This window comes from Pseudonaja textilis, chromosome 6 (assembly GCF_049901715.1).
Source record: "Pseudonaja textilis isolate UNSWEBS1 chromosome 6, rPseTex1.2, whole genome shotgun sequence".
Lineage (NCBI taxonomy): Eukaryota > Metazoa > Chordata > Lepidosauria > Squamata > Elapidae > Pseudonaja > Pseudonaja textilis.
This window is the reverse complement of record NC_141995.1, coordinates 7,225,990-7,252,187: the sequence shown is the minus strand read 5'-3', so window position 1 is coordinate 7,252,187 and position 26,198 is coordinate 7,225,990. Positions and strand designations below refer to the sequence as shown.

The window sequence follows — 26,198 nt, the reverse complement described above, 5'->3', positions numbered from 1 at the left end:
ATGATGAGTACCAGGACAAAAATTTTCACATCAAAATGCATCAAGTACAAAATTTGGCAACTTTCAGAGCAGTTGAGTACCTAGGTGCCACTGCATTAGGAATCCTGTATTGGTGAAACCAAATTTTCAGCCCCTGTAGCGAGTGGTGCTCTGTATTGGCCAGGAATTAGGCCTTGTAGATTATTACTCCATATGGCAAAAGTCTATCTGTTATAACCAAGCATCTTCAAACTTGGCAAGTTTAAGACTTGCGGACTTCAACTCCCAGAATTCTTGAGCTGACACAACCGGAGGAGGAATTCTGGGAGTTGAAGTCCACAAGTCTGAAAGCTGTCAAGTTTGAAGACCCCTGGTTATAACCATAAGCCTTTGGGCTCTTTGTACCCTGTTTTTTGCTATCTCTTAGCCTTCCATCCTTCTGAGGTGAGTAAAATGAGGACACAGATTGTTGGGGGTAATAGAGGCTGACTCTGTAAACTGCTTAAAGAGGGCTGTAAAGCACTGTGAAGCGGTATATAAGTCTAAGTGCTATTGCTATCTCCCCTTCCTGCTTATCTTTATTTACATTACACATTTCCAGAAAGTTTTTGTCATATTCTGTTTTTTTCTCCATATACAATATCTTTTTTTACGTTGGGTGAGGGGCTGGGGTTTTAAATTTTTATTAAGAGATATTTAGTGTTTAATGAACGTCATGTTGTCTGGGTATTTAGTTTGCTTAACAATACATACTACATTCTTAATCTCCACCCCCTTTCCCCAACCATTGATAAAATAGATTCCATGTTTGCTAATATTCCTTATCTTCTTTCTGTTTAATTCTTAATGTCAATCTGTCTACTTCTGCACACTCTAGTATTTTTTAAATTATTTCTTCATCTCGTGGTGTTCCTTCATTTTACCAGGATTGCGCAAATACATTCCTTGTGTGTGTCAAAACATTCAATATTAAAATATTTTTCTTCTCTAGTTTACCTGGTATGATACCTAATGAAATAATTCAGGTTTAAAATCTACATGCTTTCCTCTCATCTTTTCCAGCCATTTGTGTATTTTTCCCCATGTGCAATTTCTGATCATACAGTTTTAGATTCAATTGCATGCATTAAAAACACATGCTAGCGTGAAGGATGGAATTCTTTCTTATCAAGTACTCACAGAAATTGTTTCAATCTCTCTCCCAATATTTGGACTATTGAACATTCAGTTCCTGACAAAATGTTTGGTCAGCATCCCCACCAAGTATGGTAATTTTTCTTCTCAGCGAGAATTATTTTTAAGCATTAAGAGGACGGTAACCACACCATCTCTCTGTGGCGCAGTGGTTAGAGTGCAGTACTGCAAGCTACTTCTGCTGCAGCCAGCAGTCTGCAATTTGGCAGTTCAAATCCCACCTGGCTCAAGGTTGACTCAGTCTTCCATCCTTCCGAGGTGGGTAAAATGAGGACCCAGATTGTTGGGGGGCAGTAGGCTGACTCTGTAAACCGCTTAGAGAGGGCTGTAAAGCACTATAAAGCGTTATATGTCTAAGTGCTATTGCTGTCTGCAAGTTGCTTTCTGGTTTGATGCTAAGGAAATTCTACAGGAGGATTAGCACTTCAAAACATCCGTTTTTCTCTTTTTCACTCAGCTGAAGAACAAATTCATGAAGAAGTTACCTCGGGATGCTGAGGCCTCCAATGTGCTGGTTGGAGAAGTCGACTTTTTGGAAAACCCTTTTATTGCCTTCGTGCGGTTACAACAAGCAGTCATGCTTGGCGCTCTGACAGAAGTCCCCGTACCCACTCGGTAAATGAGCGTTTTCTATCTGTTGCTGTGCATTTTTTTAAAGAAAAAAATAACATTTAAAGTGTAAAAAATGAACCTACAATCAAATGATTGTTTTATTAAGCCATGCCACAAAAAAATATTATTTTCCACAGAGAGTTTCTGAAAAACGTCTTTTTTTTTTCATTGCTGTTGAAATGGTCGCTTAGAGATTTTCCAGAAAGTCTCCATGGATGTGTCAGACAGCATGGCCTCAGTAACGTGTGGATGTCTGTTCTAGGAAGATTAATTTTGATTTTAATGTAGCTGTCTGTAAAAATGTTAATTTCCCTCATGTTGAGTTTGCTGTTTGCTCTCATTAAAAAAAAACCATGGCATTTACTTTGTTGCAATATAGCCATTTGCTTTCTTCGGAACCTCTTTATTTATTTAGATGGCAGTTCTAATTAGCTGATTGAAAATAAATAATTTATGCCGTTGGCTTCTGCAAAGTATCACAGTGAAAGCTTTCATTTCTCCAAGAATTGCACACATAGCACGTATTTGCATAGTAGTTGTCAGCCAATGTCACTGAAATTTGTTGTTGCAACAAAATGAGGAAGAAGGTAAGAGAGAGAATTTGTTTTTTTTTTTTTTTGAGAAGGAAGTCATTGGTTTTAATCTAAAGAAACCTCCTGGGCAAAGCTTATGGCCATGAGTGTATCACTTGGCTAACTTGTGATGTCCCTACCTGGAGAGATTGAATTAATCTTTATGTGACAGCTGCACATTAGCTTGAATGTCTGATTGGAGGCTAAAACATATGAAAAACAATTGTAGGAACTGAATACATCTAGTTTGTTGAAAACAAGGATTAAAGGTGACATGATGGCACTATTCCAATATTTAAGGGGCTGCCACAAAGAAGAAGGGCTCAACCTATTCTCCAAAGCCCCTGAAGGCAGGAGAAGAAGTAATGGTTGGAAATTAATCAAGGAGAGAAGCAACCTAGAACTAAGGAGAAATTTCCTGACCTTGAGAACAGTCAGTGGAACGGCTTGCCTTCAGAAGTTGTAAATGCTCTAACACTGGAAGTTTTTAAGAAGAGATTGGATAACCATTTGTCTAAAATGGTATAGGGCAGTGGTGGCTAACCTTTTGGGGCTTGTAGCACCCAGAAGGCAATGTGCAATCCTCCATGCCCCCCTGCGCATGCGCACGCAATCCCCCCGCTGCCCCTTTACCTGCACTGCACCTCCCAGCTGATTTTTGGCCCGTTTGAGGCCTTTTTCGGCCTCCCGGAGGCTTGAGGACAGCTCCTGCAGCCTTTGCAGGCCAAAAAATAGGCCTGTTCGGAAGTGACGAAAACGGGCCTATTTTTCGGCCTACAAAGGCTGCAGAAGCTGTTCTCAAGCCTCCGGGAGGCTGAAAAAGGCCTCAAACAGGCAGAAAATTCCCGGAAGGCGTGCGCGTGCTCAGTGAGGTAAGTTTGCCTGCGGCTCACGTGCCGGCACAAATGGCTTTGCGTGCCACCTGTGGCACGTGTGCCAGAGGTTCACCATCACGGGTACAGGGTTAGACTAGAAGACCTCCAAGGTCCCTTCCAGCTCAGTTATTTTGTCTTGGATGGTCGTATGGGCTAATTTATAGGTATTCCTCACTGGTGCAAAAAAACTGTGAGACTATTGCTTCTCTTTGAAATTATTTCCCATCACCAAACTGTCAGTCTTCACAGGTAGCTCAGACAGGAAACCCAGCCAGATGAGATAATTCCATTCATTGCAAGGTTATATTAACAGAATCTTGCAAGTCCGAAAGTACAAATCTTACTCTGTCTTCTTTACAGTCTGAGTATTTCAGGACAGCCCCTTCTGAGCCTCTATTCTCCATCCATTATGTGGCTGGAGGCTATGCCTTCTCTTATCTAACCATTCCCTCTTTTTTTGCTATTTTTTCTCCTTTGTATTTGCTTTTCGTTTGAGTAAACAATCTTAATAAACGATGTGTGTGGATTTCCACATGATAATAACACTGCTTTTCTTCCTGGGGTTCAGGTTCCTGTTCATTTTGCTGGGCCCAAAAGGCAAAGCAAAATCCTACCACGAAATTGGTCGCTCCATTGCCACTTTGATGTCGGATGAGGTAATTTTCCTGTGTGCCAATATGTGTGTAGTCTCCCCGAGACCACGGTGTGTTAAACTTTTAATGCTTTCCTTCAAAAATCGTGGGTGTTCCATCACTGGAGGTTTTTAAGAAGTGACTGGACAGCCCCTTATCTGAAATAGTATAGGGTCTCCTGCTTGAGCAAGGGGCTGGACTAGATGACCTCCAAGGTCCCTTCCAGCTCAAATAATTCTTTACAGATAATGAAGGCTTCATTTGGACATATAGATGGGTGTTACTTAAATAGGATGAATATAATGGTATAAATCTCTGCAAAAAATATCTAGATGGCCTTTTTTTCTCCTGCATCTGATCTCTTCATTCATTCATCCCTTTATAGGTATTTCACGACATAGCCTACAAAGCCAAAGACAGGCAGGACCTGATCGCTGGGATTGATGAATTTCTGGATGAAGTAATTGTGCTTCCTCCTGGGGAGTGGGATCCCGCCATAAGGATAGAGCCTCCCAAGTCTCTTCCGTCTTCTGACAAAAGGTAATTGAGTGAGAGAGAGAGAGAGAGAGAGAGAGAGAGAGAGAGAGAGAGAGAGAGAGAGAAAGAGAGAGAGAGGGGAGAGGAGGAGAGAGGAGGAGAAGAGGAGGGGAGAGAAAGAGAAGAAGAAGAAGAAGAAGGAAGAAGAAGAAGAAGAAGAAGAAGAAGAAGAAGAAGAAGAAGAAGAAGAAGAAGAAGAAGAAGAAGAAGAAGAGGAGGAGGAGGAGGAGGAGGAGGAGGAGGAGGAGGAGGAGGAGGAGGAGGAGGAGGAGGAGGAGGAGGAGGGGGAGACAGAAGGAGAAGAAGAGAGAGGGGGAGAGAAAGAGGGAGAGAGAGAGGAAGAGGAAGAGAACGAGAGAACTTGTTCATTAATAATCTGGTGGTTGGATAAACAGTAGACCTAAATATGTGTTACGTGAATGGTTGTCTGAAGAAGACGATACTGTCTTCTCCAGGATGTGCGTTTCAGATTCCTTAACAATCTTGATCTTGAGGATGGAAGCTGACATTGACTTTTAAAAAGTGGTAAATGTAATGGCTCTAGAAAAAAAATCAGGTCTTATGCCCAAATCTTTCCTTCTTGGGAAAAGTGAAGGAAAAAATAATAATAATAATAGGAAAAACAGCATTGAGGAAAGGTAAGTGACTGACTCAAAAAAATGGCAACATCCTTAAGAGCAGAGTGTTTTATTCCTGAACTCTCCCAAAGTTACTTCTCCATAGGATCAGCAATGCCAGATGGAAGGTGTGGATTTTAGCATTGTTGGGGGTTTTTTTATACCAGCCCCCACCTCTCTGAGTCACAAAACAACTTCCATCTCATATAAAATCTATGGATTCTTTTACCTTCCAGTCATCTGCAAAATGAAAAAAGAAATTGCTTTACAGCAATGCCGTTGTCACCACAACTTTTGTGGCATGAATTTTGCTTATATTTGATAAAAGTTTGGATATGCAAAAATGCACATTCCAATTATTGTTGGAGATAAAAGATTAAGAACACCGTCCTTTTTCCAGAGGTGGACTTTCTGCTTGTGGTATCCTTTTTTTAAATATTAAAAGTATTTCTGTACCATGTAATACAATTTACAAAATCTCAGTTCTTTAAAAAAAAAAAATCTGTGAACCAAACATTAAGGAAAAGGCAACTTTCAGGCATCCTTTGTGCTCTCTGAGTTTGATTGTTTTCTTGCAGACATTTCACGACCTAGCTAGGTAACATCATCAGTGCAAAAAAAAAAGGGCAATTTTTTTTAAAATAGTATTTTTATTCTTTCACAAACCGTTTATCAAAAGGCAAATGTTAGGGGAATTAACAGCCAGAGAGGGCTAAACATAATTAGATCATTTAAAAAATAATATGACTAAAATGTATCATTGCTTGAGCCGGTGTTCTACACAGGACAGGTTAGTTCACATTGTTAATAGTATTTGCACAGCTGCCCACCTCATGCAGTGAATTTGCGCAGTAGTACTAATCAGGGGTGGGATTCAAATTTTTTAACAACCGGTTCTGTGGGTGTGGCTTAGTTGGTGGGCATGGCTTGGTGGTCATGTGACTGGCTGGGTGTGGCCAACTCAACATCACTCACATCGAGGCACGCAGCTCCTCGCCTGGCCTCTCATGACTGTGGGGATGCTGCAACAGTCCTAAGTGTGAAAAAGGGTCATAAGTCACTTTTTCAGTGCCATTGTAACTTGGAATGGTCACTCCACACAAGCAAAGTACCAGCAAAGGAGGGGAAAAAAACTCCAGAGAAGTTCCTGAGACAGGAAGTCTAGTCTTGCCAAGAATGTAATAAGAGTTAACGGAGAGGCAGTTTCTGTAAGCGACACCAGAACGTTTCCTTCCTGCCTTCCTTACAGGATTAGTCCAGTAATTTCTTCTAACAACCGGTTCTCCAAACTGCTTAGAATGTTAACAACCCGTTCTGATGAATAGGTGCGAACCTGTAGAATCCCACCTCTGGTTAAGACCAAATGTAATTTCTGAAGATTACAGAAAGCTAAGCATACATGTCCGGGAGTGGGATTCTACTGGTTTGGACTGGTTTGAGTGAACCGGATGTTAAATTTGCATCTGGTTTGCTGAACCGGTATTTGAACCGACCGGCTGGCCCCACCCACCCGACTCCTCCCCTCCCAGAGTCTCCATACGGCCCATTTTCTTGGAGGTAAGTGCAGGGTTTGCAATGGAGGCTCTGGGAGGGGGAAAAACGGGCCTTCCAGAAATCCAGAAACAGGCCTGTTTCCGGCTTCCGGAGGGCCTCCAGAACCCGAGGGAGGCCATTTTCACCCTCCCAGAGACCCGGGGGAAGACTCTCGACCCATGGGAAGGCGAAAAACGGCCCTCCCGGAAGTTCCAGTAGGCCACGCCCACCACGGCCACGCCCACCCAGCAACTGGGCAGCGAACCGGTTGCTAGGATTTTTGATTCCCACCCCCTGCACATGTCTGGGTAATTGTGTTTGTGTGCCTGTGTACCTGCGTACCTGTGCGATGTTTGCATCAAACGTGTACATTCAGTTCTGTTCTCTTTCTATTCGTCCAGGAAAAACTTGTACGCAGGTGGCGAGAATGTCCAGATGAATGGAGATACCCCTCACGAGGGAGGAAATGGAGGAGGGGGACACGGGGATTGTGAGGAATTGCAGCGAACTGGCAAGTAAGGGAGAAAAATTCATATATCTTTGCTCGTGTGTTACACAGGTAGTCCTTGACTTACGACCAGTTGCTTAACAACCATTTGAAGTTACAACAGTCTTCCCTGGAACTATTTACAATTTGTTTTGGGAGTTACAATAACTGCACACATACATCCCCAGTTATGTGATTGCATTTTGGGCATTTGGCAACTGGTTGACTTTCACCTCCATTTGCAACATCCTGTGATCACATGACCCTGATTTTTGTGGTATCCAGCATTTATGTTCAGTTTCCAGCAAAAAACCAAACAAATTTCCCATTGGGGAAAACAAATTCAATTAATGTGCATAGTGTTAACTTGCAAACTGCAGCCTTTGCTTAGCAAATGTGGCCGAAAAGCTACCAAAAAACTCTCAGGTCTGATGACATGACGCCTTGATTTCTGACCGTAATACCTTACGATCGTAATTCTAGGCTCAGATGCAATCATAAATCAAGGACTACCTGTAAATGATCAATTTTTAAAAATAAAATAAAATAAAATCCTCCTTCAGATAGTGTTATACTCGCATCCTTCTTGGGGGAAGCCATTAGAACAGCCCTCAAATTATGTTTTGGGATGCTGTTTCCAAGCTCTCCTTCACCATGTGGACTAATGTCACTGTGACACTTTGTCATGCCCTTGTTAGAGTCAGAATCTGAGGGAGAGGAGGAACAGCCAACAGGGAGTGGAGGTGTAGCTCCGGAGGTTGTGGAGGAGGCTGGGGAGGGGCAGAGGCCAGCTGAGCAGTCAGAGGAAGAACCAGGCCCATCCCCTCTTCATCTTAGGACATGCAGGGAGGAACGGAGGAGGAAACAACTTGGCTTATGAGAGAGGAAGCGGCCATGATCCCCCTCATTGGTTGCAGCTGGGGGGAATAGTATATAAGAGAGATGGTTAAAACACAGTGTTGCTAGAAGCAAAGCATGTGTTATTTGGGCTGAAGTTATCTTGGTTGGCGTCCTTCCAAAAGACTGTGCCTTGTTATCTCCTTGAAGTTGGTAATTACTTATCCTGGTCCGTTGTGGAAATTCCTTCATTGTAGTTTGTTTGGCTTTTTATTTTACCTTTATCTGCTCATTAAGTTTGGACTGTATTGCTTTCTTTTGAAGACTATTTTTGTGTAAGTGTTATCTCCAACTGAGAATTATTGAACAGTGGGGCCAAGTTGGAGGCATTAAAGGACATTTATTTACGTTTTGGATTTTGTTATGCTTGTGGTACACTCCGGGTCATCACATACTTCCTCTTTTTCTTCTTCTTCTTAGATTTTTTGGGGGTTTAATCAAAGACATCAAGAGGAAGGCCCCTTTCTTTGCCAGCGACTTCTATGATGCCTTCAACATCCAAGCCCTCTCTGCTATCCTCTTCATTTACCTGGCGACGGTAACCAACGCCATCACTTTCGGAGGCCTGCTGGGAGATGCGACAGAGAACATGCAAGTGAGTCACGGTTTTGAAGAAGCCAATTGCAACAGGATGGAATTGGGCAACGCACCTTGGCCTGAAGCCTCATCCCACACTGCATGGGGCTGCCATGATTCACGTGGTTAGGAAACTGAGTCAGAGGACCATTGAATAGTTTCATTGCTCGTAAGTTCGAAACCCGAGAGTCCAAGCCACACGACAGAAAGAGCTTCCATCAGTTTGTCCCAACTCCAGCCAACCAAGCAGTTCGAAAGCATGCAAATGTGACAAAACAGTTTCCCCAACACAACAAACCCTCTGAAATTAACTCAAAGATTCCTTTAATAGGAGCGCCAGCAGCCCCGGCAAAACGTTTCTCTCTTGCCGCAAGCTAACAAGTCCAGCTGGGAGATGAATAGTTGTCTGCCACACTTATTCATCTCCGTCCCCTGCCTTTTATCCCCAGAGCTAGTGTGGGGCTTTGCTAGCAGCGGTGGCTCTTCCTTTCCAAGGACCGGCCTATAGATTTCCACTGCTCTCCTCTCTTCTGCCTTCTGCTCATCGGCACAACAGGGACTAGACCCAGCTGTTCCTCCTCTTCCTCATCCACCATCTCCAGACCTAGGGGCTGTTGACTCTCTATCTCAGGGCTGACAGACAGCCCAGGCTCTGCCTCTGTCTCTCTGTCTCTCTCTGCCAGCTCCATTCCCTCTTCCCCCTCGGAGCTCTCAGGTTACTCTGATGCTGACCTTGACTCCCACACCGCCACCTCCTCCTCTGATTCGGCTGTTGGAGGGGCCGGCGGCCGACAGGCCACACCATGCGAACAGACCAATAGGTACCACCTTGGTGTGGAAAAAATAACAGGGGCACAAAAGGAGCCCCCTCAAGTGTCTCCTGGGCAATGAAGATGTCACTGGCACCCACAACTTCTGGTGGCAAGCTGTTCCACTGGTTGATTGTCCTCCCTGTGAGGAAGTTTCTCCTTAATTCCAGCTTGCTTCTCTCCTTGATTACTTTCCATTCATTGTTTCTTGTGTTGTCTGCTGGTGCTTTGGAAAATAGGTTGACCACCCACTTCTTTGTGGCAGCCCTCCAAATATTGGAAGGCTGCTATCATGCCTAGTTGGAATGGTCTACAGGCGTATGATTTGAATTCCCAACTGGAGCGACGGGAAATCCTGTCCTCCACATGCCCAAACTTTCTGCCTTATCAAATTGTCTTTTATATTTTAAATGATCTTAATGCTAGGGCACATGTTTTGCAGGGAGTTCAGTCTCCCATCACAAAACCAGCAGGAACTGCTGATGGTCAGTGTAGACAAATGGACCATTGTTTTTGCTCAGGCTATTCTGGTGCATAAAAGCCAAAAGAATTTTCTAGCTACCAAAGTAATTTGGTTCTCACGATTGGCAAAACTGAGTGAGGCTAATAGAAGTTGCAATCCAGGCTTATTAAGAGTGCTATTTGAAGAAGGCAAGTGTAGCAATAGCATTTTAGATATATATCACTCTTCATAGTGTTTTACAGCTCTCTCTAGAGTCCGCCTATTGCCCCTAACAGTCTGGGTTCTCATTACCCACCCAGAAGGAAGGAAGGAAGGAAGGAAGGAAGGAAGGAAGGAAGGAAGGAAGGAAGGAAGGAAGGAAGGAAGGAAGGAAGGAAGGAAGGAAGGAAGGAAGGAAGGAAGGAAGGAAGGAAGGAAGGAAGGAAGGCTGAGTCAACCTTGAGCCATCAGGATCAAACTCCAGGCTGTGGGTAAGTTTGCCTGCAATACAGATAATCCTATGGCCATAATTGGGCCCAAAACTTCTATTGCTAAGTGAAACAATCGTAAATTTTGCCCCATCTTATGACCTTTCTTGTCACAGTTGTGATTCCCTGCAGTTGTTAAGTTAGTAGCCCGGTCGTTAAGTGAATTGGGTTTTCCCATTGACTTTGCTTGTGAGAAGGTCACGAAAGGGGATTGTGTTATTCCCCCGGGACACTACAACCGTCATAAATATGAATCGGTTGCCAACCCTCTGAATTTTGGGGGATGCAGGAAGAGTCAAAAGGTTGAAAAGTGGTCGTAAGTCCTTGCTGGCTGGGGAATTCTGGGAGTTAAAGTCCGCCAGGCTTAAAGTTGCCAAGGTTGGAGACTCCTCCACTAGTCCTGTAGATTTCAGGTAGATTTTAATCATTGTACAGTACTGGTTGATGTACATCATTGCTGTGCGACCTTTAGTTGATTGGAAGTTGAAATGTCTTTGAATATTAATAGCTCAGGTTGGTTGTTATGTTGTTGGTTGGCGCTCCGAGCTTGGTGATTTGGTAGCAAACGTTTCGTGCCCATTCGAGGAGATTTTTTTGGGATTGTACAAAATCCGAAGCGCTCTGAAGAGGTCTCTTCGAATGGGGACGAAATGTTTGCAACCAAGTTGCTAAGCTCGGAGCTCCAACCAATAATATAGATATGGAAGTTTTAACTTGTTTAATCACCACAAGGTTAGAGGTTGGATTTGTCCCACAGACACATGCAAAGGGAATTGTGCAAAAATATATTTTCACATAGGAGTCTAAATCAGACACAGTCCCTGCTAGTTTTTATTTAGTTTACTTTATTGTCATTGTACCTTGTACAATGAAATTAAATGCCATCTACAGTGTACATTATAGCTATAAAAATAAAACCCAAATACCCATCCTTGAATTGAAAGCCCCTGATATTGCATTAATATTGCTCTATACAGTAGAATTCAATATAGTTACTGTTGTGGGATAGAAGCTGTTTTTCAGCCTATTTGTCCTTGTTTTTATTATCCTGTACCATCTGCCAGATGGTAATAGTTACCATCTGGCAGACGGTATTACCATAGTTTTTTTTAAAAAAGGGTGCCCAGGATGAGACAGATCTTTCAGAATGTTTTGAACTTTCTTAAGACAGCAGGAATTATAAAACTCTTCCAAAGAGGGGAGAGGGCAGCCCGTGATCCTCAGGGCAATGATGTTAACCCTCTGGAGTTCTTTCCTATCTGCCACTGTGCAATTGGCAAACCATACAGAGGTGCAGTAAGTTAAAATACTCTCTATGGTGCAGCGGTAGAAGGTCACCAGCAGTTTTTCATCCAGTTGTTGTTTCCTTAGAAGTCTCAGGTCATATAATCTCTGCTGGGCCCTTTTGACCAGGGCTGCAAGGTGAGCACCCCAGGTCAGGTCCTCTTTTAGGGTAACACAGAAACTTAAAACTGGCCACTTGCTCCACTTAAGTCTCCATTGATAAGCAAGAGCTGGATGCAGTGGTGGGATTCAACATTTTTTACTACTGGTTCTGTGGGTGTGGCTTGATGGGCGTGGCAGGATACTGCAAAATCCCCATTCCCTCCCCACCTGCTTTCCAGCTCCCTTCTCCTGTGCAGGGCAACCAAAGAAGACCCAGCCGATCAGCTGGGACTCAATGGGAGGCAGGGAATAGATGGGGTTGGTGGGGCCAGTCAGAGGTGGGATTGGCCGGTTCTCCGAACTACTCAAAATTTCCGTTACCGGTTCCCCAGAACTGGTCAGAGCCTATTGAATACCACCTCTGGCTGGATGTCTGATCTATTCCTTCTATATAGTCCACTACCAGCTCCTTGGTCTTACTGGTGTTAAGGACCAAGATATTGTCTCCACACCACAAAATCAACCAGCCTACCTCATCTTGATAGCATACACAATCAAGAAATACTGTTGTTGTCTTACTTGGATATCCTCTGTTCACGCTAGTGCCTCTTCCCTGCAGAACAAACTGCCCATTATTATTTATATTTAATGGGACAACACAGTCCCACTAAATCCCGAGATGTATTTTTTTTGTGTGTTATTGTTATTTTTTATCTCTGCAAATAAGAATGTCTATCTGAGGAGCAGTGTTAGCGTTCTTGGTGTTTCGTTCTTCGTGTGCTAATAAGTTCAGATCTGCAATGGTTCAGAAGGACTTGGGGTACAGAAACTATTATTGCTCGTCCAGTGTTTTGGCTCATGAGGATGGAAAGGATGTTAGGTAGTAGTGATACAAGTAGTTTTGGCTTGTGGGGATGGCTTCAATCAAGGTTTAGCGCTTCCTGGAAAACTGGCTTCTTTCTGAGCAGGGAATACGTTAAATGCCTTGAACCAAGCGCTAGATTTATCTGTTTATTTACAGAGTCCTGGTCCTGAGTTTTGATGTAAACGCCCCAGAGGCTACTGAATAAACACAATAAATATGAATCATAAAAGCCTAAAATAACTACAAGGATAAAAATAGGGGGGGAAACAATAAAAAGAGCAGCTTTCAGAAAGGAAATGAAAGTACCATTCAATCTTTAAGGGAGATAGGGTGTTTGCTTGTTTTGGATTGAGTTCCTACCAGCGGGCGGCTGCAACCAGTTTAACAACTGGCTCTGTGAGTGCATGCTGAAGTTCTATATTTTTTATCCCAATGGAATAGGAAGAAGAAGAAGAAGGAGCTAAGGCCCAGGCAGAGCCTGTTGTTTAAACTAATTTATTGTTCATCCTCTGAACGGCAGTGTCACAACAGAGAACCTCATATAACCCTGCTTTCCAGGAATGGGAAAAGAAGTTTGCTTCGTGGGGTCCAGAATTGTCTCTGGTGGGACATGCTGTGTATTTAAAACAATGGCGTGGGAATGAATTTAATGAAATGGATGGATGTATTTGCTTGTTTTTTGTTTGTTTTTTGTTTGCATCTAGGGTGTGTTGGAAAGCTTTCTGGGCACAGCCGTTACAGGAGCTGTTTTTTGTCTATTTGCTGGCCAGCCACTTACTATTCTGAGCAGCACTGGACCTGTTTTGGTCTTCGAACGGCTTTTATTTAACTTTAGCAAGTAAGTCTGAAAGGAAGAGAGGCTGGCAATACCATGGCGATTTCTGATAGAAAAATGTATAGCAACCTATTCTTGGAAGCGTCCTCAGTTCCTTGATTCCCAGCCTGCCCTTCTGAAGGACCTCAATTCTGGAATGACTAGTTATTCCCCAAAATATATAAATGCTTGACTTACAACCGCATTGAACCTCACACTTCCAATGCTAAGCAAGTGGATCTGGCTGCCCCATTGACTTGGCTTGTCAGAAGGTCACAAAAAGTGATTACAGGACCCAGGGACACTGCAACCGTCATAAATATGAGCCAAATGTCTATGGAGATGCTCAGTCATCCAGGTCATGGTTGTCCCAAAGGTGCTTTTTCAAGAGGGAACTGGAGACTTCCTTCGGTTTTTTGGTCCCCTTGAAGATGCTTCGCTTCTCTTCCAAAAAGCTTCTTGAATGAGAAGCAAAACATCTTCAAGGAAAATAAAGAGTCCAGTTGCCTCTTGAAAAAGCACCTTTTGGATAAATATGAACCAGGTTTTTTTTAACAGATTAACAGTGTTGGAAGGGAGCTTGTAGGACATCTAGTCCAATCCCCCCCGCCATCACCCAAGCAGGAGACCCTACACCATTTCTGACAAATGGCAGTCCAATCTCTTCTTGAAAAGCGTCTGAATTTTGATCAGATGACACGCTGCAACAGTGGTGTGAAAAACAATAGAACTACGCCGCCTACGGTTGGACTTAAGCAAAATTAACTGCTGCAATGTTCTGACAGTCAATGACTACTTCAGCTTCAACCGCAACAATACAAGAGCACACAACATATACAAACTCAGCGTAAACCGCTCTAAACTTGATTGCAGAAAGTAATAGCAACAGAGTGGTCAATGTCTGGAATGCACTACCTGACTCTGTTGTCACATCCTCTAACACCCCCACTCCTTTAACCTCAAACTATCCACTGTAGACCTCACCCCATTCCTAAGAGGTCTGTAAGGGACGTGCATAAGTGCACCATCGTGCCTACCCTCCCTGTCCTGTTGTCCCCATTTATTCGTATCTATTTCCTGTATTCTGACTCATGTTTATATTTATACCTATTATCTTGTAAGCGATTGACAAATAAAGTAAATCAAATAAAAAATAAAAGAAGGAAGGAAAGGGAAAGGAAGGAGAACAGGGAAGGGGAAGGAAGGAAGGAAGGAAGGAGAGAATGGGAGAGAATACCCATTCCTACGAGGTCTGTAAGGAGTGTGCATAAGTGCACAATCGTGCCTACCATCCCTATCCAATTGTCCCCATTTATTCATACCTATTTCCTGTATTCTTACTCATGTTTATTCTTATATCTATTATCTTGTAAGCGATTGACAAATCAAATAAATAAATAAATAAATAAATAAAACAGTCACTAAACGAAAGGTTGCAAGTCAAGCACTACCTGTATTACCATTTAAGTAGTTGTGTGCTATTTTCCCCTCTTTCATCGTCTTTATTTTCAGTCTCACTTGATTTCTTCCTTTGCAGAGACCATGGCTTTGATTATATGGAGTTTCGTCTCTGGATCGGCTTGTGGTCAGCCTTCCTGTGTTTGATCTTGGTTGCTACCGATGCTAGCTTCTTAGTTCAGTACTTCACCCGGTTCACAGAAGAAGGCTTCTCTTCTCTGATCAGCTTCATCTTCATCTATGATGCCTTCAAGAAGATGATCAAACTTGCCGATTATTATCCCATTAATTCCCATTTTAAAGTGAATGATATTACACTTTATTCCTGTACCTGCGAACCACCAGATCCAGGTAAGGGTGGAAAACGTTATTTCTTTGTTTGAAGGGTGAATTCTTAATAAATAATTATTTTATTAAATTCTAACAAAACCGCGATTTCTTGCTTCCCTATTTTGAAGTCTCAGGCTGTCATCCCTCCAGACAAAAGCTTCGGGTACCAAATGTTCATCCTTGTTCCATTAGATTTGTGGGACCAGGAGGGTGAGTTTTGCCCCCAATAGCTAATTGTGGCCTTGTGCGTATTTGCCACTCGGAAGTTTGCTCCCCATAATTGTTCTCCCCACAACCTGCTGTGCCAAGTTACTTACCTTGTGAAGATCTAGCAAGCTGTCTCTTCTCCAGCCTCTCAGCCACGTGCACCCTTCTGAGCCTTTGTGGGCCTCACCTGGCAGGTTGCCGGGTGAAATGGAGCTTCTGAGATGCGGATCCAGCCTGCTGACACTCTCTGTTCAGCTCTCCACAGGCCTCCCCCCATCTGTTGCAGGCCAAAATGAAGCTTCCAGGGGCCGGATCTGGCCCTTGGATGCTCCATTCGGCTCTCCGTGGGCCTTCCCCTGCATGTTGCAGGCCAAAATGGAGCTTTCAGGGGATGGATCCAGCCCTCAGAAGCTCCATTTCGGCCTGCAATGGGTCGGGGGAGGCCAATGGAAGCCCAAACGGAACTGCAGAGGGGCCCACATGGCTGAGAGGCTGGAGAGGAGGCTGCTTGCTAGATTTTCACAAGAAAAGTGACCCTGCGCAGCAGGTTGGGTGGGTGGGGTGAAACAATTGTGGGGAGCATGAGGTATTTCAGGGGTCAGGAAGCCTTGGGTGGTCTTAGGCAGGTGGCCTGTTCCATCAGTAGCCCCCCACCTCACTCCGAAATACCTAATTGCACTTAACAAGCTTCACATTCAATTAGCGAATGCGTGGGCGAAAGGAGGGAGTGATTTCGTTCAAGTTACGAGATTCACTCCCACAAATCCTTGGGTTACGAATGGAATGGGCAGGCTCCATTACATTCATAATTCGAGGTCTACCTGTACCTGTGGCCTGAGATAAACTCTCTAGAAGAAGCTATAGACCTGTAGTGTAAGAAAATTGCTCTTTATTGTCTCACAGTAAAGGGAGATTTATACTGTAATTCAGAGGCAGTGATTGGATGAATAGTTCATGATACAGGTCTCTGCTGAGAAAGAATAGAGAGGGGATTGTGGGAGTTGGAAGTTGCAGAAATCTAAAGCATGCCAACCAGCACACCATAAAATATTTATAACTAGCTCAATACCTGTGCTTTGCTACGGAACTATGTGGTCAGGCTTAGTTTTGTGGGAGGAAAATAAGGGGAAAAAATTGTGCCTCTACTGACCAGCATCCATCGGTATTCATCTGGCTAGCGTCCTGTCAGTGTGTGAGAGAATTCAGGGCTGTTTGGAAATAGAAACAGTATTTGCTGTATGAGCAAGAAGGAGACAGCAAGGAGACTGGGCGTGGCTTAGCTTAACTGTTCTGGACTAAAGCTGCTTGGTGCTCTGAACCTGAAATTCTTCCCCTCTGCTTGTGTTTTGCATTTGGAACAGATTTCTTTTGAGGTGGGGAAGGGGAGTAGAATTCCTTAGCATCAGAGCGTGTTAATAAAATATAGGAAATACTAATGCTCTGATGGTCATTTCGAAAAATCCTTTCTTAGCGAGCACCTTGAAGCCAAGAGTGCCAAATTTCAAGTTTGTAGGCTTTACGGTTCTGGAGATTTTGTGATGATGCGTGAGTGGTATTTCGCTTTTATAGAGAGAGATTTTAAAAACCCACAGTTGAAGTTGGCGTAGAAGGCATCTTTTCAGCATTACAATGAATCTTATGGCTGAAAAATGTAGGACTAAAAAACAAAAACAAAATTTAAATAACGTTGCACAGGTGATCTGATAATGGCTGTTAAGTTGAGGTGAATCAGACTTTGGCAGGGGTAAAAGGAAAAAGAAACCTTGAGTATCTGGTCTCCTGCCAAAAAGGAAGATGAGTTGTTATCCTGTTCTGAACCTTACCTGTTTGCCCAAGTTGACCTTTGCTGGATGCTTTTCAATTACGCCTTAAATACAAAGGTGGCACGTACAGTCTTCCAAATGACTTCAGGTCCATCTGGAAGATGTCGAAGAAGGATTTCTCACCAGGAAGATGTAGGAAGATTGCTCACTACTAATATAGCATTTTGGGATGGCTCCTAATGAAATCTTAGACCCAGAAGAGGAATTACAAAGGTCATTGTAAAACTCTGAGTTGAAACCCAGCCTTTCTTACCTTGGTTGCTTTCAGATGTGTGAGTTGCTTCCAGATCGTTCTGGGGGTACCTTAGTTGGGCCACACATCTGCTTTGACCATCCAGGATGGATTCCGTTTTTAATCTAACTTCACAATATCTCCTCTGATGGTTTCTATGAAGCGGAAAGTATAAATTACATATTTCCCTCCTCCTCCTCCTCCTCCTCCTCCTCCTCCTCCTCCTCCTCCTCCTCCTCCTCCTCCTCCTCCTCCTTCTTCTTCATAAGTCTTTTTCAACAGTGTGTCCCATTCGTTTTCTCTTCCCATTGGAAGAAAAAGAGTCCGAGCTAATCCCAGTTTAGGGATGGGGTCGGGGTGGGCTTCAAAACATTTTTAGCAATGGGTTCTCTGCCCTGTTGCTGGGTGGGTGTGGCCATGGTGGACGTGGCCCAGTCGGCTTCCAGCACCACGCCGGGTGGGGGCGTTTTGCGCTTCCCGGGCTCCAGAGGCTTTCCTTGAGCCTCCAGGAGGGTGAAAACAGCCTCCCTGGGCTCCGCAGGCTCTCTGGAAGCCAGAAACGGGGCCATTTCTGGCCTTCCCAAACTTCTGGGAGGCCCGTTTTTCAGCCTCCCCGAGCCCCTGTGCGCGCCCTGCACTTCCCTGCATCCAAAATGGGCCATGATTCACTTAACGACTGTGGGAAGAAAGGTCAGGGAAACTCACTTAACAAATGCCTCACTTAGCAACATAAATTTTGGTCTCAGTTGTGGCCATGAGTTGTCCAAATATAATAATCCTAAGCAGAACACCACAAATTCACTTTATAGTGTCCCTATTTTCCTGTTGGAATTATTTGTGAACTCTTGCTCTTGTTTACTCCAGTAGAAGAATGTGGGACTTAGGATGACTTGGAGTGTAACACAAACGTAACAAAATCCAAAACGTAAATATATGTCCCTTAATGCCTCCAACTTGGTCCCACTGTTCAATAATTCTCAGTTGGAGATAAAACTAATTCAGAAATAGTCTTCAAAAGAAAGCAATACAGTCCGAATTTAATGAGCAGATAAAGGTAAAATAAAAAACCCAAACAAACTACAATGAAGGGGAATTTCCACAACGGGCCAGGATAAGTAATTACCAAATTCAAGGAGATAAGAAGGCACAGTCTGTTGGAAGGATGCCAACCAAGATAACTTCAGACCAAAAATAAAACACGCTTTGCTTCTGGCAACACTGCGTTTTAACCGTCTCTCTTATATACTATTCTCCCCAGCTGCAACCAATGAGGGGGATCATGGCCACTTCCTCTCTCATAAGCCAAGTTGTTTCCTTCTCCGTTCCTCCCTGCGTGTCCTAGGATGAAGAGGGGATGGGCCTGGTTCTTCCTCTGTCTGCCTAGCCAGCCTTTGCCCTTCCCCAGCCTCCTCCACAACCTCCGGAGCCACACTTCCGCTCCCTGTCAGCTGTTCCTCCTCTCCCTCAGAGTCTGACTCTACCAAGGGCATGACAGGACCCCTCTGAAGCCCTGTCTAATATCCTTCTGATATTCTAAAATATATCATTGAAACTAGTTCCACAGAGATGGTCTCCCTTACGCTGCGGGTATTCAAGTGACTGCCACCCGCTGGGAACATTTTAATTTGGATTCTCGGCCTTGACTTTATGGCCTCTTCTAGCTCCAGTATTCTGTGATTATACTATTTAACTCATTAAGGATTTTTAAAAAAGAGAGAGAGAGAGAAGGGATTTTAATCATTCAATCAATTCATCTTTAAATGAATTGACAGGGGTTGCCCTAGAGTAACTTACAACTTCACAAGCATGCTGTATATAATAAAGAAGCAATATAAAATGAAGAAGGCCGTCATAAAAACTAATGGAAGTCTTAATAGTTCTACCAAGCAGAGAAGTATGGCGTGAAGGTGCTTGGCTAGGTCTCACTAGCATTCGCATGATAGAATCAAAGAGGATAGGAAAGGACCTTGGAGTTCTTTTAATTCAACCCTTCTGCTCAAGACAGGAGTTCTTATACTATCCTGTCCAATCTTTTCTTGAAAACCTCCAGGGATGAAGCACCCACAACGTTGGGAGCCAAGCTGTTCCATTTATTAATTGTTCTCACTGTCAGGAAATTCCTCCTTCATTCTAGGTTATATCTCTTTCTACCTGTTTCTTCTTGTCCTGCCCTCAGGTGCTTTGGAGAATAAATCTCCCCCTGCTCTATGACAGCCCCTTGACTACAAGAAGACAGTCCTGTCACCCCTAAGCCTTCTCTTTGATGGTTCCCTTGAGCATTCATCCTACAGTTTCACCTCCAAACTTATCATCTTTGTTGCTCTTCTGTGCGCTCTTTCATGCTATATACATACATACATACACATATATATATATACATGCACACAATGTTCTGACCCAGCTCCCCAAACACAACAAACCTTCTGACGAGAACTCAAAACTTCCCTTTATTAGGAATGCCGGCAGCCCCGGCAAAAATTTTCTCTCTCAACACAAGCTAACAAAGTCCAGCCGGGAGATGAATAGTTGTCTGCCACATCTATTCATCTCCGCCCCCCGCCTTTCATCTCCAGAGCTAGGGTGGGCCTTCGCTAGCAGTGGTGGCTCTTCCGTCCCAAGGACCGGCCCATAGATTTCCCCTGCTCTCCTCTCCTCTGCCTTCCAAGCACCCGCACATCAGGCACTGGGCTCAGCTGTTCCTCCTCTTCCTCATCAGCCACCTCCAGACCTGGGGGCTGTTGATTCTCCATCTGAGGGCTGATAAGACAGCCCAGGCTCCACCTCTGTCTCTCTGTCTCTGTCTCACTCTGTCTCTGTCTCTCTTTCTCTCTCTCTCTCTCCCTCTCCCTCTCCCTGTCTCTGTCTCTCTCTTTCTCCTTCTCTCTGTCTCTCTCTCTGTCTCTCCCTCTCTCTGTCTCTCTGTCAATCTCTCTCTGTTTCTGTCTCTCTGTCTCTGTCTCTCTCTATCTCTGTCTCTCTTTCTCTCTCTCTCTTTCTGTCTCTCTGTCTCTCTCTCTGTCTCTTTGTCTTTGTCTCTGTCTCTGTCTCTTTCTCTCTGTCTCTCTCTCTCTCTGTCTCTCTCTGCTAGCTCCATTCCCTCTTCCCCCTTGGAGCTCCCAGGTTGTCCTGATGCTGACCCCCATGCCTCCTCCTCCTCTGACTTGGCTGCTGGAAGATCCAACAGCCAACGGTCAACAGGCCACAACACACACACACACACGCACCATATTAATCACTGTTCCTCTACACAGGAACAGAATACATAGCAGAAAGAGGAAACTTGAGAGAGCCCCCAAGGTCAATGCTATATGGACAAAACTGTGACTGAATCTGGATGTTCTGCTTCGGGGACCACAAAGCCACCGCCCAGGTTGTAAAGAGGATGGGTAGCGTCCCAGACAATCCTGTGGAGCCTGCTCAAGCTCAAACGGCACACGTGGCTGGCCCCTGTGTCCCAGGCAGCAGCTTTACTGCTCTTTTTGACAGGTGCTGCCAACTGAGCCTGAAATTCTTCCACTGAAAAGAAACACCGTGAAGTTGCCAGATTTCGTGATTGGATTACAGTGTCTCCTGCTGCTCCTCAGTCCATACCGATTAACGCTGTCGTGTGGGAGGCTGGCTGGCTGCAAAGAGAGAAGCAGTCTAGCTGCCTTTAAAGAAAAGATTTACAGCCACCTCCTTCGGTTTCTTCCCTGTGAATTTATAGTTGATGTTCCCCCTAGGGATGGGCACGACTTTTAAAAATTGCTGGTTTAAGGACAGCATAGAAAGAGACAATGCCGTGTTTGTTCTTGTTCCCAGCGTTAAGGAAAGTTTGACTTCACTGCCAGTGCCTTTAAAACCAAAGTGTTTCTAGTGGATTTGACATGAATTTAAAAGATTCCTGGTTTGGTTTGGTCTGTGCTCTTGGGAACCTGGTGGAAGGTTTTAGCACATGGCCCTGATGCAACCGGGGGGTGGGGGGCATGATGGCTCAGGGGTTAAAGTTGCTGAGCTTGTCATCTGGAAAGCTGATGGCCCAGGTGTTCAACTCAAAAATATTTCTCTACCCACCCTAGCTCTGGTCTTTTAGAGTTGTGAGCAGAAAGGGAGTGGGGGGAGCGATGCATACCTTAAATATTTTCATAGATAAATTGCTAGGCGGGTGAAGCTTCTGGCACGCAAGATTATTACTGGAGAGCATGATTGATGATTCTTGGCTAGGAATGTGTCCCATTGGAGAATATACATCCAGGGGCTGGGGGAAAGTCAAGGGTGAGATAAATGTTGTGTCTCAGTGTCAGCTGCACCCAGGTAACGCCGACATGTTGACTCCTAATAAATGATTTTTTTTTTAAACTCTGGGAGATGAGGCTAGGGACTCATGATTCGAATGGGGGTGGGTGGGTTTATTGTCAGAACCCTGACACCAGGTTTGAGACCCGCAACAGGGTGAGCTCCCGTTGCTTGCTCTAGCTCTTGCCCACTTACCAGTTTGAAAGCATGCAAATGCGAGTAGATAAACAGGTACCCCTTGGGTGGGAAGGGAACAGCGTTCTGTGCGTCTTTGGTATATAGTCATGCTGGCCACATGACCGTGGAAGCATCTTTGGACAACGCCGGTTCCCTCGGCCAAGAAATAGAGATGAGCATCGTGCCCCAAAGCATCAGGCATGACCGGGCAGGAAAACATTTACTTTTTGCCTGCTGCAATGAGGAGATTATTTCGTTCCTTCTTTCTTCTTTTCCTACATGTGGAAACTGGGAAGGATTTTCAGATCAGCAGGCTAATTTAGTTCCTTTCTGTAAAGCGTGGGTATATTTGGGCTGTTCAAGTGTTCCGCTTTTCCCTTGGTTTTACAGGCAAAAATTGTAAGTGTTGCATGGTGCAAAAATGAGCAAGACAGGGTGGAAATAAAAATGTCCCAGGACTTTAAATATCTTCCCCCTGCTTTCCACGAAGGCCCTAAACTGAAATATTCATGTCTGTCTGTCTGTCTGTCTGTCTGTCTTCCTCCCTCTTTCCCTTCTTCTTTTCTCCCTCCCTCCCTCTTTCTTTCTTTCCTCCCTCCTTCTTTCTTTTCTTTCCTTCCTCCCTCCCTCCCTCCCTCCCTCCCTCTTTCTTTCTTTCTTTCTTTCTTTCTTTCTTTCTTTCTTTCTTTCTTTCTTTCTTTCTTTCTTTCTTTCTTTCTTTCTTTCCTTCCTTCCTTCCTTCCTTCCTTCCTTCCTTCCTTCCTTCCTTCCTTCCTTCCTTCCTTCCTTCCTTCCCTTCCTCCCTCCCCCTTTCTCCTTTTTCCTTTCCTTTTACCCTACTCTTTCCTTTCCTATTCTATCCTGTTTTTTTTTCCTTAGTTCTTAGCATAATCTCACCTAAGATGGAGGGTTGTTAAACAAAAATAGGTTTTCTAACAATTGGAATGAATACCGAAAATCTTTGAAAAGGTGCTTTTGTTTTCTCTGTATATAAGGCACGCTGCGGTTATGGTTCAACCTTTGCTGAACCTCTTGGGGGGCAGAGGCTCTCCTTTTGAACCCAGAGAATGGAAATGCCACCCCATTTTCTTAATTGGAAGCTGAGCCATTTGTTCACACTATTGTGCCTGTATAAGGAAAAGGATAACATGGCATAACATTTAATAGTTCAGCTTTTCAGTGTAGATAAAAATGCACTTTCATCTCCTGGGTGATGTAAGAATTCTAATGATGAATTTACACTGGGAAGTATTGTCGCCCCATTGTCACTCAGGCATCAACATAATTTGAGTCAATTAGTCTTGTTGTGTTTTTTCTTTATTTTTCCCTCAGCAAATGGTTAAGAAGCACAAGTGATAGAATAATAACTTCTTTTTACTGTATATAATGCAGGATCATAATTGATGCTTCTGATTACTGATTAGTATAAGAGGATTATAAGGCTTAACTGTATTTTAATTTTCGGGAGGTGGGAGGGATTGTGCGTTTCAACTTAATTGCAGCTTTCCCTCATTATTTTTTTTACAGTGGTATATTCAAAGAGTGGCATTTCTTTCTTTCTTACAGTGAATAGTTCGTTAATCAATGAGACGGTCATGTTATCCCCATCTTCGCTCAGTGAAATAATGGTAAGCAGAAATCATGTTATAATATTTGAAATAGTTATGCCCAGTGCCATTACGCTGCTTGCTTTTAATACATTCTCTTTCCTTTTGTCTTATTTTGCTTTAATCTCCCGAGTTGAATTAACACCTGTTTCATAGGATTACTGTATTTTGAACAAAATCACAGTACAGACTAACAACAGTTCACGTAGTGACTTAAATTCAAAGTTACAACAGCACTGAAAAAAGTGACTTACGACTGTTTTTTTTTTCACACTTACGCCCGTTGCCGCATCACGTGATTTACATTCAGGTGCTTGATGACTGACTCATATTTGTGACGGTTGGAGCGGTCCCCGGGCTCATGTGATCCCCTTTTGCAACCTTCCGACAAGATGAGTCAACGGGGAAGCCAGATTCGCTTAACAACTGTGTTGCTAATTTGACAGCTGCTGTGATTCGCTTAACAAATGTGTGATGACCCAGGGCGTGACACAAAAATGACATAGTCACAAAAGTAGAATAAATTCCCTTTAATGTCTCCAACTTGGGCCCCAATGTCCAATTATCCTTGGCTGGATATCAAACTCTTCCAAAAACAGTCTACAAAGGGAGCAAAATGCAGTCCGAACCCAAAGTAAAGATAACTAGAAATTAAAAAGAACCAACACAAACCACACTAAAGTAATTAACACGGCAGGCCAGGATGATAAATTGCAGACTTTCACAAGATAAGGCAACAACCAGAGTTGGGAGGATGCCAAAACTCAAATAAGCCTTGACAAAGGTAATGCACACTTTGCTTCCAGCAAGGAGCTGTGTGCAAATGCCCTACTTATATTCTGTTCTCCCAACTGCAACTAATGAAAGGGTTCAGGGCCCTTTCCTCTCCCGTAAGCCATGTTGCTCCCTTCTCCATTCCTCCCTGGGTGTCCTAGGATGAAGAGGGGATGGCCCTGGGTCTTCCTCTGAATGCCCAGCTGGCCTGTGCCCTTCCCCCCTTTCTTCCACAGCCACTGGAGCCACACTCCCACTCTCTGTTAGCTGCTCAATCTCCCCTTCAGAATCAGACTCCAACAAGGGCGTGGCAAAATGTGTCAAGAAAGGTCATAAAATGGGGTAGGACTCACTTAACACATTTCTTGCTTAGTAACATAAATTTTGGGCTCAGTTGTGGTCATAAGTTGAGGACTACCTGCGCAAAGCGATGAGCCCCGGTGGCGCAGTGGTTAGAGTGCATGCTAGTTCTGCTGACTACCAGCTGACTGCAATTTGGCCGTTTGAATCTCACCAGGCTCAAGGTTGACTCAGCCTTCCATCCAATGAGGAGCCCAAATTATCAGGGACAGTGTTGAAGTATTAAGATTTAAGAGCTGACTAGCAGCAATAATAGCTGCCAGATGCTATAAGTCTGATGCAATGTTAGGCCGAGGAAATGGTGATTCAGCAGAGCATGGGTATTTTCCCTTTAAGACTGGGGATGGGTTCTACCCCTTTAATCGGTGTTTATATAAGGCAGCCATTATAGAGTGTGTATTCTCTCTCCTTGTGTCCAGAATTCATTGCAGAGTTCTCCATGTGTACAGTTAAGAAGAAGTTTGTTTACTTAGAAGATATTTGCCTACCACATGTATTTCTGTATATAACTGTTGTAATATAAACTGCTGTTAAATGTCTAAGTCTGTGAGCTGTGTTTTGCTCCTGGGTTGTTTCATAATGGTAGTCATGCTTCAAACACTCTGACAGACAAGATGCTGTAAACAGCTTAGGACTGTAAAGCACTGTAAAGTGGTATATAAGTGCTATTGCTATTTGTGTACAGTCAATTGTGTACATGTTTATTCAGCAGTAAATCCCACCGAGGTCTTTAGGATTTATTTCTAGGTCGGCAGACATAATAATTTAACTTTTTTTCCACACCTGTCAACCATCCCATTGGTAAATGCAGCAAAAGAAATTTTTACCAATTTTATACTATTTTACCAAGAGTATAACTTTATTGATAATTCCATACAGGCACAGAAGTAGCAAGGCCTATGCAGCCTCTTAAATTGGGCCACTTTCTGGAATGTGTTGCCCCCGTGCTTGAAAGCTGCAAAGTGATTGCTGAGATTCCACACACACACACACACACACACACACACACACACACACACACACACACACACACACTTTCCAGCTGCACATTCCATCACCTGGTTAATATCAAAATATCCACAACAAAACAAGATAAGCACCACTAAAGCACTACTTGGACGCTATCGGCATTGACGAATTCACTCTCAGTCAATTGCGGAAGGCAGCTTTGCTTGCAACAGCTTACATCCTGCAATGATATTTTTATCATTGAATAACATCTGCCTATACCGCAAGTTCTTGGGAAGGGCTCGGTAGGCAGACAGAAATGCCAAACCCAAATCTGGTTGTCCATGTGACGAACCATAACTAAATAATACTTACAATTGGCTACAGCAGTTTTTAAAACAAAATGTGCCCACCTTAAAAAAAAAAAAAACCCAACCACATTGGTAGACCCAGCTGGATAGCTGTACCAAAATCAAATGGCTCAGAAATTTAATTAGTCGATATAAAATATACCCATGCATTTTTTTTATAAAATCAGCAGTGCAACAACAACACACAGATCACAGAGGATGCTCTTATCACTTCTGAGTGGAAAAATGAGAATTTTGTCAAATTCTTTTGCTCCCTCTGGGCTGTACAGTTATGTTGTTGAAAAGATATCTGTGAAAATTGTGAACTGATGCAAAGAATCT

At 43.7% G+C, this 26,198-nt stretch overlaps 1 protein-coding gene across 1 annotated transcript in view; it reads left to right on the top strand.

Moving 5' to 3' along the window:
• Window positions 1-26,198, top strand: part of SLC4A4 (solute carrier family 4 member 4) — a 182,150-nt gene that overhangs the window by 113,835 nt on the left and 42,117 nt on the right. The window contains 8 exon segments of the mRNA XM_087935768.1: window positions 1,631-1,788; window positions 3,801-3,888; window positions 4,250-4,404; window positions 6,953-7,066; window positions 8,356-8,530; window positions 13,206-13,339; window positions 14,853-15,124; window positions 23,384-23,445. Of these exon segments, the coding sequence (XP_087791894.1) occupies window positions 1,631-1,788; window positions 3,801-3,888; window positions 4,250-4,404; window positions 6,953-7,066; window positions 8,356-8,530; window positions 13,206-13,339; window positions 14,853-15,124; window positions 23,384-23,445 (1,158 nt within the window).